The sequence below is a fragment of the Mus caroli genome, unplaced genomic scaffold, assembly GCF_978045245.1.
Source record: "Mus caroli unplaced genomic scaffold, Mus_caroli_1 scaffold_9, whole genome shotgun sequence".
NCBI classification, from domain to species: Eukaryota; Metazoa; Chordata; class Mammalia; order Rodentia; family Muridae; genus Mus; species Mus caroli.
This window is the reverse complement of record NW_028227264.1, coordinates 129,159,640-129,173,446: the sequence shown is the minus strand read 5'-3', so window position 1 is coordinate 129,173,446 and position 13,807 is coordinate 129,159,640. Positions and strand designations below refer to the sequence as shown.

At 35.0% G+C, this 13,807-nt stretch overlaps 1 protein-coding gene across 1 annotated transcript; it reads right to left on the bottom strand.

Annotated features, from left to right (window-relative positions):
* Positions 1 to 1,694: 1,694 nt before the first annotated feature.
* LOC110303586 (olfactory receptor 6C2-like) lies at positions 1,695 to 2,657 on the bottom strand. Its single transcript, XM_021174716.1, has one exon. It carries the CDS (start codon positions 2,655 to 2,657, stop codon positions 1,695 to 1,697), a length of 963 nt encoding a protein of 320 aa, XP_021030375.1.
* Positions 2,658 to 13,807: the final 11,150 nt, after the last annotated feature.

The following is a 13,807-nucleotide window of genomic DNA, read 5'->3' as shown; positions in this document are numbered from 1 at the left end:
GGAGAAGAGAGTCATACTAGCAGAAGGAAAACTTTTATATAAACAAATATGGACCAACTTACATAAATTCATTTACAAATTCATGATTAAACATTTTTATATCTCCACTCAAACCAATTGAGCCCACCTTACATACTTATAATTACACACTTACACACACACACACACACACACACACACACACACACACACATCCATACTTATATATGTGTATGGAGCAAAAGACCAAGAACCAGTACAGAAATAACCTACTCATTCTGGATGAAAAATGAGCTCCAATATTTATTGCATAAAGAAAGGAAAATCTTTTACACTTTTATTGCTAAATGAATTAAAACCAAGTCTGTAAGAAGAAAGCTTTATTCTCTTTAGTAATACTAAGCCTGCCTTACTATTAAGAAAAGACTTGTTCTGCCCATGGTAAAGAGAAGCCTGCCTGCTCTTTCTCTTCTCTCTGCAGCTTCTTCAGTTTCTCTTTCCCTCTGCATTGTGCATATTGCTTAGATTTATTTTAAGTTAACTTAGAATTATTCCAATCTGCATTCTCCTTCTAATCTTGTTTTCTCCTCCTACTCTGAAGTCACAATAATGCTCTTATTCTCAATGCCTTTTCTCCCAATGCTATGCCTTTGCTTCTAAGTTTTTGAGTTCAGTTCTGTCTAAAAAGTGTTCTGTCTGCAAAGTTCTTCTCGCTCAGTTTAGTTCTTTCTAAAAAGTTCTGTCTTGAGTTCTGTCTAAAAAGTTCTCCTCAGTTCAGCTCTGTCTAAAAGATATTCTGTCTTAAAAGCTGTCCTGTTTCCTCTCTTTTTCCTCAGCACTTATACATCTTTCAGAATACATGATCACATGGTAAAAAGTTCATCACAAGTTTACACGTAAATTCAAATCATAAATTAAATACAAAATTTACAACAGAGAATGTTTACATGCATATCCATTAGGAGTTATGTCTGGCTAAACACATCACATTCATCATCTCTCACAGCTCCACAGATTCGTGGAGAGTTAAAAAAGCGTAATTAAGTTATTGGTGAATTTTTTAATAGATAAACCCAGTCAATATTTTATCTTCAGTCCTGGCATCTATAGCAAATTGTAGTTCCTTTTTTCATGACCTATGGTTAATGGTTTCACAACCTCTTAGAATGTGCTGTAAGTTGCAGAATGCCTGCTCACTTTCTCAAAAGCAATTAAATCATAACACTAAAAGACTGGCAGAGTTCTCTATGCAGTTTTGATTATCAGAAAGAATTTAATAGTAATTTTATTGAGCTTAATAACTACTATAAATTTAGAAATTCTTATAGGATCATCATTAAGGTTTAAGAAGTCATTTATTTGTCTATATAGCATCACTACAAGACAGTACATCTTTGTTGTTCTGCAGAGATCTGTTCAAAACAGTGGGCTAATACCTAGCAATGGCTATGTATGTTTAATAATAACAGGAAAAGCATACTAATGGCAGGAATATTTTCTAAAATTAATTTCTTCTGTGCCTTGCCTACTGGAGCAAATCCATCACGTATTGTATTTCAAGGCAGACTCATCTCAGGAAGACCATCTGCTAGTTATTAGCTTATCCTTCAATGGCTCCTGACATAAGTGGGTTTCCAAGTCAAGATGTAAAGGACTATGAAAAAGTTAACTTGGCTTAAATAGTTAAAACCTCCAGAAAAATGAAAACTAGTCAATTAACTATTTAAATTCAACATGTTCTTATTGGTGTAAGAGATATGCAATTTTTTTACTGTGTCATTAAAAGCTTGTTTCACTTGCTTATTTCTCAAAGTATAAATAAATGGATTTAACAAAGGAGCAACAGATGTATTGAGCATAGATACTCCTTTATTGATATCTACCTGTTCTTTGGCAGAAGGTGTCACGTAGATAAAAATGCAGCTGCCATACATGATGGAAACTACAATCATGTGAGAAGAGCGGGTGGAAAATGCTTTCTTCCTCTGATGAGCAGAAGGGAATCTGAGAATTGTCTGGATAATGTATATGTAAGAGAGAATCACGACTATTAGTGTAATGATGAAAGTCAGCACTGCACAAACAATGACAGTCTGCTCCAAAAACCATGTATCTGAGCATGAGATTTTGATAAGAGGCGATGCATCACAGAAAAAGTGATCAATGGTGTTAGAGTCACAGAATTCCAGCTGGAGGATCATGCCAAGAGGTATGATAATGACCAGCAACCCAGAAGTCCAGCAACAGAGGACAAGGGTGGCACAAACTTTGTTATCCATGATAGTCATATAGTGCAAGGGCTTGCAGATGGCCACATAGCGGTCATAGGACATAGCTGCCAGCAGAAAAAACTCTGTGGCTCCAAATAGTCCAACAAAAAATATTTGACTGGCACAAGCATTGTATGTTATGGTATTAACCTCAGTTGATATACTGTAGAGGAATCTAGGAATACAGACTGTTGTGAATGAAATTTCTAAGAAGGAGAAATTTCGGAGAAAAAAATACATAGGTGTATTAAGATGAGAGTCCATCAGGGTGAGAATGATAATTGTCAGGTTCCCCATTATGCTCAGAATATATGTCAGAAATAAAATGACAAAAAACAGAACTTGGAGGCCTGGATCATCTGTAAGTCCCAGCAAGATGAATGTTGTCATTACTGTGTGGTTTCTCATAACTACTTTTGGTGTTTTAGGCAATCTGCATATAAATAGTCAAATTATCTAAGTGTAAGAAATGAAATAAAAATAAAATGAGTGGAATGTATAAGTTTACAATATGATATTATACAAATTTGTGAAATAAAATGCAAGCATACCAAAAGAAGCAATGATCAAGACCAGAAATCAATAAAATGGGAAATAAAAAAGACAAGAAAGAATAGTAGTAAAATTAAAATATGATTTTTGAAAAAGAGAAGTAACGATGATAAACTCTTAACCAGGTATGCAGAATAAAAACAGAAATAATAATAACACACAGGCCCAAACAATACACCAAGATAAGGAAAACACATGTATTTGTCAAGAACTAAAGAGGGAAACTTACCATAGATCCCTCATGAATGTAAACCAAAACGAGAATATGGCATAATTTCACCATAGATAGCAATGGCTATTATCAGATATCAACAACAACAATAATAAATAATTACTGATGACTAGGTAGACAGAGAAGTCTTTTATGTTGGTAAATTACTATAGCCATTGTGAACAGCAGTATAATGATTCCTCAACAAACAAACTGAGCCTGAAATAAAACTATCACATGATCCATGTATTTCACACCTGGCTATGTAAGGAAAAAAAAATAAAGTCAGCATACTAAAAAGTTTCATGCTTTCCCTTTCCCATAAATGGATGAACAGAGAAAAATGTATTTGTGTCTATGGAAATATTATTTAGCCAAAGAAAAAAGAAATCTTGTGAGGTGCAGCAAAAATGAATGGAAATAAAAAACATTATCTTTAGTGAAATAAGCCAGATGTAGGAGGTCGTGAACCACATTTTCCTTTTGAAACATGGAAGCAAAGAGCAGAATGTATGAATGTGCAACAATGATTTCTTCAGGTTGGGAAAGATGGATAGAATAATGGACAAAAGTACACTTGCTTTGATTTTGTACATATATGTTTGAGTGGAGACATCACACTAAACCTAATTAACAAGTAATTACACATTGAATAAAAACGAAATACATTCTTTAAATTGAAAACTTATAAAAATACGCTGACAGTTGGCCATTTCATCTGACTTCCTAATATTCTTTATTTTATATTATTTACTACTAATAATAATAAACAGTTCATTTTATATCATTTACTAATATTTAACACACAAACTATTTTATATACAACCAGTAATTGCAGTGTGAAGAAATATTTGTAATGATTTATATCAATAGAATATAGCAAATGTTAATATATACTCAGTTGAAGGCCATGATATTTAAACAAACTTTCAAGTAATAGTTCACAAACACACACACACACACACACACACACTCACAAATCTGGATCTCTATTCTTTGACATGGCTGTAATTATTCTGGTTGTCATATGCTAAAATATTAGTTGTACTTATTCAATAAACCACAATTGCTAATTTTAACCAACCAGTTACTGTCATTTTCAGTGCCATAGCCAACAGTGCCTAGATTTTTTCCAGGTCTTCTATCTGATTAGCTTCAGTTGGATCATGTCTTTAGACCACATTATAACAATACTGAATAAATCATAAACACATCATATTTTCGACTCTTTGCTTCTATACAATATTTACAACTCCATGCTTCTGTTTTGTCTTATACTGAAAACCATTCATACTCTGACAGACTTCATATCCCATATTCCAAATCATCTTTACGAATTTTCCTTGGTGCATTAAGCTACCATCTCAGTTTCCTTGAAAATGGCCAGGAACAGTCCCACTGCAAATCTAGGACTATTGTCCTAAGTCAAATATCATATTGCTTATTTCTTATTCTTCCTCCCCAAACTATAACATTCCTTTTTAGTTAAAATTTAATTACATTTCTTCTCTCTTACCTTTTCTCCTTCCAGCCCCTCCCATATCACCCCCAGTCAGTCCCCTCCTATAATTGATGGTCTCTATTTGTTTATTATTGTTTATATATAAACACTCTCTCACACACATCACACACATATACATACACACAAATACAATCTACTGAGTCATTTTTCATTGCTTGTATGTATATGATTTCAGGATATGATTTATTGGTTAACCAAATAAGAGTATTGTCCCTGAGAAAGCCTAATTCCCTCTCTAGCAGTATACATTAATTACACGTAATTCTTTTTTTAGGAGTGGGACCCTATGAGGTTTCCCACCTACCTATTGATATTGCCATTATTCAAGTCTTGTTCAGGTTGCCATTTCTAGAAGATAAAGTCTCCCAGAAGACTTCCAGATCCTCTGGCCCTTTCAATCTCCCAGCAAACTAAGACATTCTTGAGATAATTGCTTATTTTACAATTACACAACAACATAATGCATATCTTGCCCCATATCATGGAATATAATAGCTTCTTGGGGTATGAGTAAACACATCATCACTTGAGAGGCAGACACTGGGTATTTATATATTCTCAGTCTTTAAAGTTTCTACTTGATAATAATAATAATAATAATAAATAATTAATAAACTGCTTTAATTGTGTCATTCACAGTGAAGGCACTATACTTAAACCAAAGGTGATTCCTTAAGTATGAGGTAATGCTAGATTTTCCAGATGCTACAACACAGTTGTTGAGCAGTCTATGAGTCATTTAAACTCAGCATTATGTAAGCAAAACTACTAATAACTCCACAGGACTTTTCACTTAAATTCTATTACAGATCATGTGAGAGTAATCAATAAAAACCAACTGTGGGTAAATTGGAAGTCTCTATCAGGTCTTTCCCCTAGGACCTCTAGGAATCTCTCCAAAAAGGGGGCAGAAAGATTGTAGGAGTCAGAGGACATGGAGGTCACCAGGAGAACATGGCCCACTGTATCAACTAAGCAGGGTACAAAAAGGCTCACACATACAAAAAAGATTGTACATATCTATTAGTGATAAGTTTTTTGTTATTATGTTTACCTAGTGGTTTCATAATAGTGTGAGGATACTTGTAGATTTCACCATTAATATCAGTACAATTAGTTACATTAAAAACTATAGATATTACATGCTAATTAAATGTGATGATTTTATTGTGTATATCATTTGGAATTTACACAGTAGGGAAATTTATACAAGGCTTTGTAAACTTATTAATTTGAATCTGTGGTCAATACCCTCTTTAAAGATATGACATTGAAGACATAAAATTAAATCTATATTTATGTGCTCTCCAAGCTAAATATGCGTGTATATATTTACACACATCTATACTATCTTTATCTATAATGAAAGCAATGGGGAATATTTTATTTTATCAAACTTCACAAAAAAATTACCTCAAGTAAAAGGATATTTACATTTTAACAAATTTCACAAAAGAATAATATCACCATGAAAAATAAGAAAATACTTACATTTTAATTTGTCTTCTGGGCATTAGTTTATATTTTTACCTGAACTAAGAAGAGAAATTCACAGCTGAACTTGGTCTGGCAGCACAAAAGTGTGAGTTCAGTCACTTGGGAGACTGTGAAAGGTGGATCTCAGTTGGAGACCAGCTTGGTCTACCAACTGAGATTTAGATCCTGTAAAACAACCTGTCTACAGATAAAAGGTGGAAAACACAGTGATGGTCTAGGACTGTGGTGTGGTTCTTGTTTCTCACACTCAGAGACCCAAGGTTGAATTCCCATCCCTAAAAAAGTAAAATAACACAAAGAAAAAGTCATTAGTTGTGACATGAATATGATTTAGTCACAATAAGATAGCAGTCTGAATGCATGCAAAAACTTACCTCAGATTTTGTATCTGTGTACTTAATGACCATCAGGCTGATTTTTAAAATGAATGACTTTTTGCCTAATCTGAGTAGTTAAATACAGTTGGGCTAAATACAGGGAGTCTCTTTATATTTTGGAATGTTAAGGCTCAGGCTTCTTAACACAAGAGGTTTCATACAAGTTTTGTCATGGACATGATTGAGGATATTTTATATGGCCAACCTGTAAAGGCGAAAACCAGCTGAGTTAAGAAAACACAATGTCTTTGTTGACTCTGATTCAGAGGAGTCACTAATTGATAGTAAAATGCAATTTATAATATTGATAAACTGAAACAAAACCTTACTAGTACACTTGGGAGCTAGAGTGGTCTCCTGAGGGAATGGAAGATACATTAATAGTATTAAGGGTGATCTTTGCCAAAATTAATGGCCCAAATGATATTTAGTTATTTTTCTTCAAGCTAGTTCTGTAAGCAAACCTTTAAACACAGTGCTTAACAGGCAACAGTGAACATGGAACAACTAGGGGAAGTAAGCCACTGTCTACTGATGTTGGAATTCCCTGGAACCCTACCATACTTACCTCAGTTCAAAGAAAAAGCTACAAAATATACATTGGATAGTTCTCCTTTCTCTATGTCCTATTTTCTATACTACATTTACAGAAATATGTACTTGTAGTATAGGATGGGCCAGACTTTTTTTTTCTTACCTCCCCTTTAATAATTATTCTTTCCTCACACTACAAAAGACACACACTCGTCTTACTTATCCTGTCTTATTCCATTACTGTAATATTTGGAATGGAGTTATGAAGAGCTATGTGGTACTAAAGTGGCTAATCAAAACACTCACGTCAGTGATACTTCCTTTATTCAAGGTACTACCAACCATAGTTATCTTTTAAAGACACATTTTTCATGAAATTTTACTTTCAACATTTTCTTCCTAACAAAGTATAAGACTTAAAGCATGTAAAATAAAATGTATAAATAAGAAGCATGTATTTCATGTGTTACTATTTATTAGGAGTATAGGGAATTGATGATGATAATATATAAATTCAGATCAACAGAAGATTAAACATATAAATAAAAAGTTCAAATATTGTATAAATTATTGTAAGTCTTTATATTTTAAACTAATGATTTTTCTGATTTGTTTTCAGTTTTAACACGTAGGTATAAAGATGTTAAAAAAATTAGGTTTTTTTATATTGAACATTATCAATATGGATTATATAATATTATTTGGAAGGCTGCCTTCCATAGTCAAGTGTTCCTAACTGATCCAATACTAATCTCTGTGAACACTTTTCATCCTTGTTGAAACTCATTCAGATTTCATTCAATAATTAGTTTCTGGCACAAAGGGTGTTTTGGTTTTTTTGCTGTTTTTTTTTTTCTTTCAGTATGCTTACAATTTTAAAGAACTTAGTGATTTTTCTCAGGTGCAATAAACACTTGTCTGTATTTTCTTTTTTTTTTTTAAAGATTTATTTTATTTATTATATGTAAGTACACTGTAGCTGTCCTCAGATACTCCAGAAGACGGCATCAGATTTCGTTACGGATGGTTGTGAGCCACCATGTGGTTGCTGGGATTTGAACTCGGGACCTTCAGAAGAGCAGTCGGAGCTCTTAACCACTGAGCCATCTCACCAGCCCTGTCTGTATTTTCTTATGATGAATTTCAGACTAATTAGACGCTGTGGTAGCACTACAGAGACAGACTCCTTCCAACACCTCACATCTAGAAGCTCAACTGCCAGAGTTTAAGAACTGATGCTTCTGGAACTAATCATCGATTAAAGTAGGGGATGGCCAGCCTCCTTTTTATGAAGTTCCTTTTCCTTTTGCAACTATGGTGATGCTTCAAGACTGTGAATGCCTTATTTACTACATCATGTTACAGTATCTTTAGTATTTATTCATGTTCCTTTCCCTTCATAGATGATTGCTTTAGTTTTGAAGTTTTTTAAAGTCTTTTATTCACTGTACATAAATAATTTATTAGAATTCTTTCATAAAGTTTATTTTTCTCTGTATATTCATCTCCACAGCAGTATTCATAACCATATTTGTACATCTATATTGTAGTGATGTGGATTGTTTTAATTGTTTTTATATAATTGTAGATGGCATTGGAGTTACAATGGTCAATTAACTACTCAGTTTACAACAGTGGGAAAGTGCTAAGTATAGAGTAAAACACTATTTCAAATTTGTCTTTTGATCTAACTATTGTGCTATGTGCTAAAATTCTGTCTCAGTGCTGAGCTGAAGTAGTAGTCAGCCACATAATCTTGAGGGTAACAGTCTATATTCAGAACTCTAGATTTAATTGTGTTTCTAAGCCATGGTGCTATGTGGACTAAGGGTACAAACTGTTCTTGGATTCATGATGTTTTCAATTTGTGATGAATTTATGAGGACAAACTCCACTATAAGTCAAGGAATACCTGTAACTATTTCTCACAATAGTTATTCTGTTTGAACTCTGTTTTGCAAATTTGACTTTAATTAGTTTCTAATCATTCTGAAATTTTTCATGTTTTTGAATGAATTAATGATGTAAAATACTTTATTTATCAAAAGACATAGCTCAGAAAGAAACAAGAAATAATTACTTATACTCAGGTCTTCTGTATACCAACTGATATATCCACAATGCAACACATATACATAAGGCTCAGGAAAATCCATGGAGGGGATTGTAGAAGGAATGTAACAGTCAGAGGACCAGGGTGCCTGCTGTAAGGAAGTGTCTTCTAGACATGAAAGGAAAGATTCCTCTATCAAACTCCAAGAATATGTTTTCAAAACAAGGAAAGTATAATGACAAAACCAATTGGCATGTGAAGACAAATGGGGAAATTTCAATGTCCCACTACTAGATAAAAGCCACAGGCAACTGATTGCTGGTGAAGAGAGGGAAAAATCAGTGTTCTGTAGGTAAGAGCTCCCTGATAGATTATCTACTCCTCAATGATCAACTCTAAATACATGAGCAATATTAAATAGAACTAGTAAGTCATATATACTTATATATAGATATATGTGTGTGATGATATAATCAAAGAAGGTATGATAAACTTGAGTGGTTATGGGGAACATTAGATGAATAAGAAGAGGGAGAAGGAGATGCTGAAATGACATACATACAATACCCAGATATGAAATTCTCAAAATATGTAGCTTACATTACAAAGATTATTTGTGATTATGCAGTTTTACTTAATGAAAAATACTGTGCATTATTCATATGCCAAGCATCTGGCATTATTTATTATTTTCTTAATTAGATATCTTTTGTCTATCAATCTTTTATCAATCAACTATCTTTCCACTTTCTTTAATGGAAATATGGTATAATGTTTTTGGAAATAAAAGATTAATTCTAACCCTATCTACATAATTACTGAACTGTCATCAGGGTACATAAAACTCAAGATTTTCTTTTTTTTATTTTTTTTAAATTTTTAATATTTTTATTACATATTTTCCTCAATTACATTTCCAATGCTATCCCAAAAGTCCCCCATAGCGCCCCCCACTTCCCTACCCACCCATTCCCATTCTTTTGGCCCTGGCATTCCCCTAAATTGGGGCATATAAAGTTTGCAAGTCCAATGGGCCTCTCTTTCCATTGATGGCCGACTAGGCCATCTTTCGATACATATGCAGCTAGAGACAAGAGATCCGGGGTTAGTACATCATGTTGTTCCAACAATAGGGTTGCAGATCCCTTTAGCTCCTTGGGTACTTTCTCTAGCTTCTCCCTTGGGAGCCCTGTGATACATCCAATAGCTGACTGTGAACATCCACTCCTGTGTTTGCTAGGCCCCGGCATCGTCTCACAAGAGACAGCTATATCTGGGTCCTTTCAGCAAAATCTTGCTAGTGTATGCAATGGTGTCAGCGTTTAGAAGCTGATTATGGGATGGATCCCTGGATATGGCAGTCTCTAAATGGTCCATCCTTTCATCACAGCTACGAACTTTGTCTCTGTAACTTCTTCCCTGGGTGTTTTGTTCCCAATTCTAAGAAGGGGCACAGTGTCCACACTTTGGTCTTCATTCTTCTTGAGTTTCATGCGTTTAGCAAATTGTATCTTATATCATGGGTATCCTAAGTTTTGGGCTAATATCCACTTATCAGTGAATACATATTGTGTGAGTTCTTTTGTGATTGTGTTACTTCACTCAAGATGATGCCCTCCAGGTCCATCCATTTGGCTAGGAATTTCATAAATTCATTCTTTTTAATAGCTGAGTAGTACTCCATTGTGTAAATGTACCATAATTTCTGTATCCATTCCTCTGTTGAGGGACATCTGGGTTCTTTCCAGCTTCTGGCTATTATAAATAGGGCTGCTATGAACATAGTGGAGCATGTGTCTTTTTTACCGGTTGGGACATCTTCTGGATATATGCCCAGGAGAGGTATTGCTGGATCCTCCGGTAGTACTATGTCCAATTTTCTGAGGAACCGCCAGACTGATTTCCAGAGTGGTTGTACAAGCTTGCAATCCCACCAACAATGGAGGAGTGTTCCTCTTTCTCCACACCCTCGCCAGCATCTGCTGTCACCTGAATTTTTGATCTTAGCCATTCTGACTGGTGTGAGGTGGAATCTCAGGGTTGTTTTGATTTGCATTTCCCTGATGATTAAGGATGTTGAACATTTTTTCAGGTGCTTCTCTGCCATTCGGTATTCCTCAGGTGAGAATTCTTTGTTCAGTTCTGAGCCCCATTTTTTAATGGGGTTATTTGACTTTCTGGAGTCCACCTTCTTGAGTTCTTTATATATATTGGATATTAGTCCCTTATCTGATTTAGGATAGGTGAAGATCCTTTCCCAATCTGTTGGTGGTTTTTTTGTCTTATTGATGGTGTCTTTAGCCTCGCAGAAGCTTTGCAGTTTCATGAGGTCCCACTTGTCAATTCTCAATCTTACAACACAAGCCATTACTGTTCTATTCAGGAATTTTTCCCCTGTGCCCATATCTTCAAGGCTTTTCCCCACTTTCTCCTCTATAAGTTTCAGTGTCTCTGGTTTTATGTGTAGTTCCTTGATCCACTTAGACTTGACCTTAGTACAAGGAGGTACGAATGGATCGATTCGCATTCTTCTACATGATAACAACCAGTTGTGCCAGCACCATTTGTTGAAAATGCTGTCTTTCTTCCACTGGATGTTTTTAGCTCCCTTGTCGAAGATCAAGTCACCGTAGGTGTGTGGGTTCATTTCTGGGTCTTCAATTCTATTCCATTGGTCTATTTGTCTGTCACTATACCAGTACCATGCAGTTTTTATCACAATTGCTCTGTAGTAAAGCTTTAGGCCCGGCATGGTGATTCCTCCAGAGGTTCTTTTATCCTTGAGAAGAGTTTTTGCTATCCTAGGTTTTTTGTTATTCCAGATGAATTTGCAGATTGCACTTTCTAATTCGTTGAAGAATTGAGTTGGAATTTTGATGGGGATTGCATTGAATCTGTAGATTGCTTTTGGCAAGATAGCCATTTTTACAACGTTGATTCTGCCAATCCATGAGCATGGGAGATCTTTCCATCTTCTGAGATCTTCTAGAATTTCTTTCTTCAGGCTTGAAGTTTTTATTATACAGATCTTTCACTTCCTTAGTTAGAGTCACGCCAAGATATTTTATATTATTTGTGACTATTGAGAAGGGTGTTGTTTCCCTAATTTCTTTCTCAGCCTGTTTATTCTTTGTGTAGAGAAAGGCCATTGATTTGTTTGAGTTAATTTTATATCCAGCTACTTCACCGAAGCTGTTTATCAGGCTTAGGAGTTCTCTGGTGGAATTTTTAGGATCACTTATATATACTATCATATCATCTGCAAAAAGTGATAGTTTGACTTCATCTTTTCCAATTTGTATCCCTTTGATCTCCTTTTGTTGTCGAATTGCTCTGGCTAGGACTTCAAGTACAATGTTGAATAGGTATGGAGAAAGTGGACAGCCTTGTCTAGTCCCTGATTTTAGAGGGATTGCTTCAAGCTTCTCACCATTTACTTTGATGTTGGCTACTGGTTTGCTGTAGATTGCTTTTATCATGTTTAGGTATGAGCCTTGAATTCCTGATCTTTGCAAGACTTTTATCATGAATGGGTGTTGGATCTTGTCAAATGCTTTCTCCGCATCTAACGAGATGACCATGTGGTTTTTGTCTTTGAGTTTGTTTATATAGTGGATTACGTTGATGGATTTCCGTATATTGAACCATCCCTGCATCCCTGGGATGAAACCTACTTGGTCAGGATGGATGATTGTTTTGATGTGTTCTTGGATTCGGTTAGCAAGAACTTTATTGAGGATTTTTGCATCAATATTCATAAGGGATATTGGTCTGAAGTTTTTTATCTTTGTTGGGTCTTTTTGTGGTTTAGGTATCAGAGTAACTGTGGCTTCATAGAATGAGTTGGGTAGAGTACCTTCTGTTTCTATTTCGTGGAATAGTTTGTGAAGAACTGGGATTAGATCTTCTTTGAAGGTCTGATAGAACTCTGCACTAAACCCATCTGGTCCTGGGCTTTTTTTAGTTGGGAGACTATTAATGACTGCTTCTATTTCTTTGGGGGATATAGGGCTGTTTAGATCATTAACCTGATCTTGATTCAACTTTGGTACCTGGTATCTGTCTAGGAACTTCTCCATTTCATCCAGGTTCTCCAGTTTTGTTGAGTATAGCCTTTGGTAGAAGGATCTGATGGTGTTTTGGATGTCTTCAGGATCTGTTGTTATGTCTCCTTTTTCATTTCTGATTTTGTTAATTAGGATGTTTTCCCTGTGCCCTCTAGTGAGTCTGGCTAAGGTTTTATCTATCTTGATGATTTTCTCAAAGAACCAGCTCCTTGATTGTTTGATTGTTTGAATAGTTCTTCTTGTTTCCACTTGGTTGATTTCGCCCCTGAGTTTGATTATTTCCTGCTGTTTACTCCTCTTGGGTGAATTTGCTTCCTTTTGTTCTAGTGCTTTTAGGTATGTTGTCAAGCTGCTAATGTCTGCTCTCTCTAGTTTCCTTTTGGAGGATCTCAGAGCTATGAGTTTTCCTCTTAGAAATGCTTTCATTGCGTCCCATAAGTTTGGGTATGTTGTGGCTTCATTTTCATTGAACTCTAAAAAGTCCTTAATTTCTTTCTTTATTCCTTCCTTGACCATGGTATCATTGAGAAGAGTGTTGTTCAGTTTCCACGTGAAGGTTGGGTTTCTATTATTTATTTTGTTATTGAAGATCAGCCTTAGTCCATGGTGATCTGATAGGATGCATGGGACAATTTCAATATTTTTGTATCTGTTGAGGCCTGTTTTGTGACCAATTATGTGGTCAATTTTGGAGAAGGTACCATGAGGTGCTGAGAAGAAGGTATATCCTTTTGTTTTAGGATAG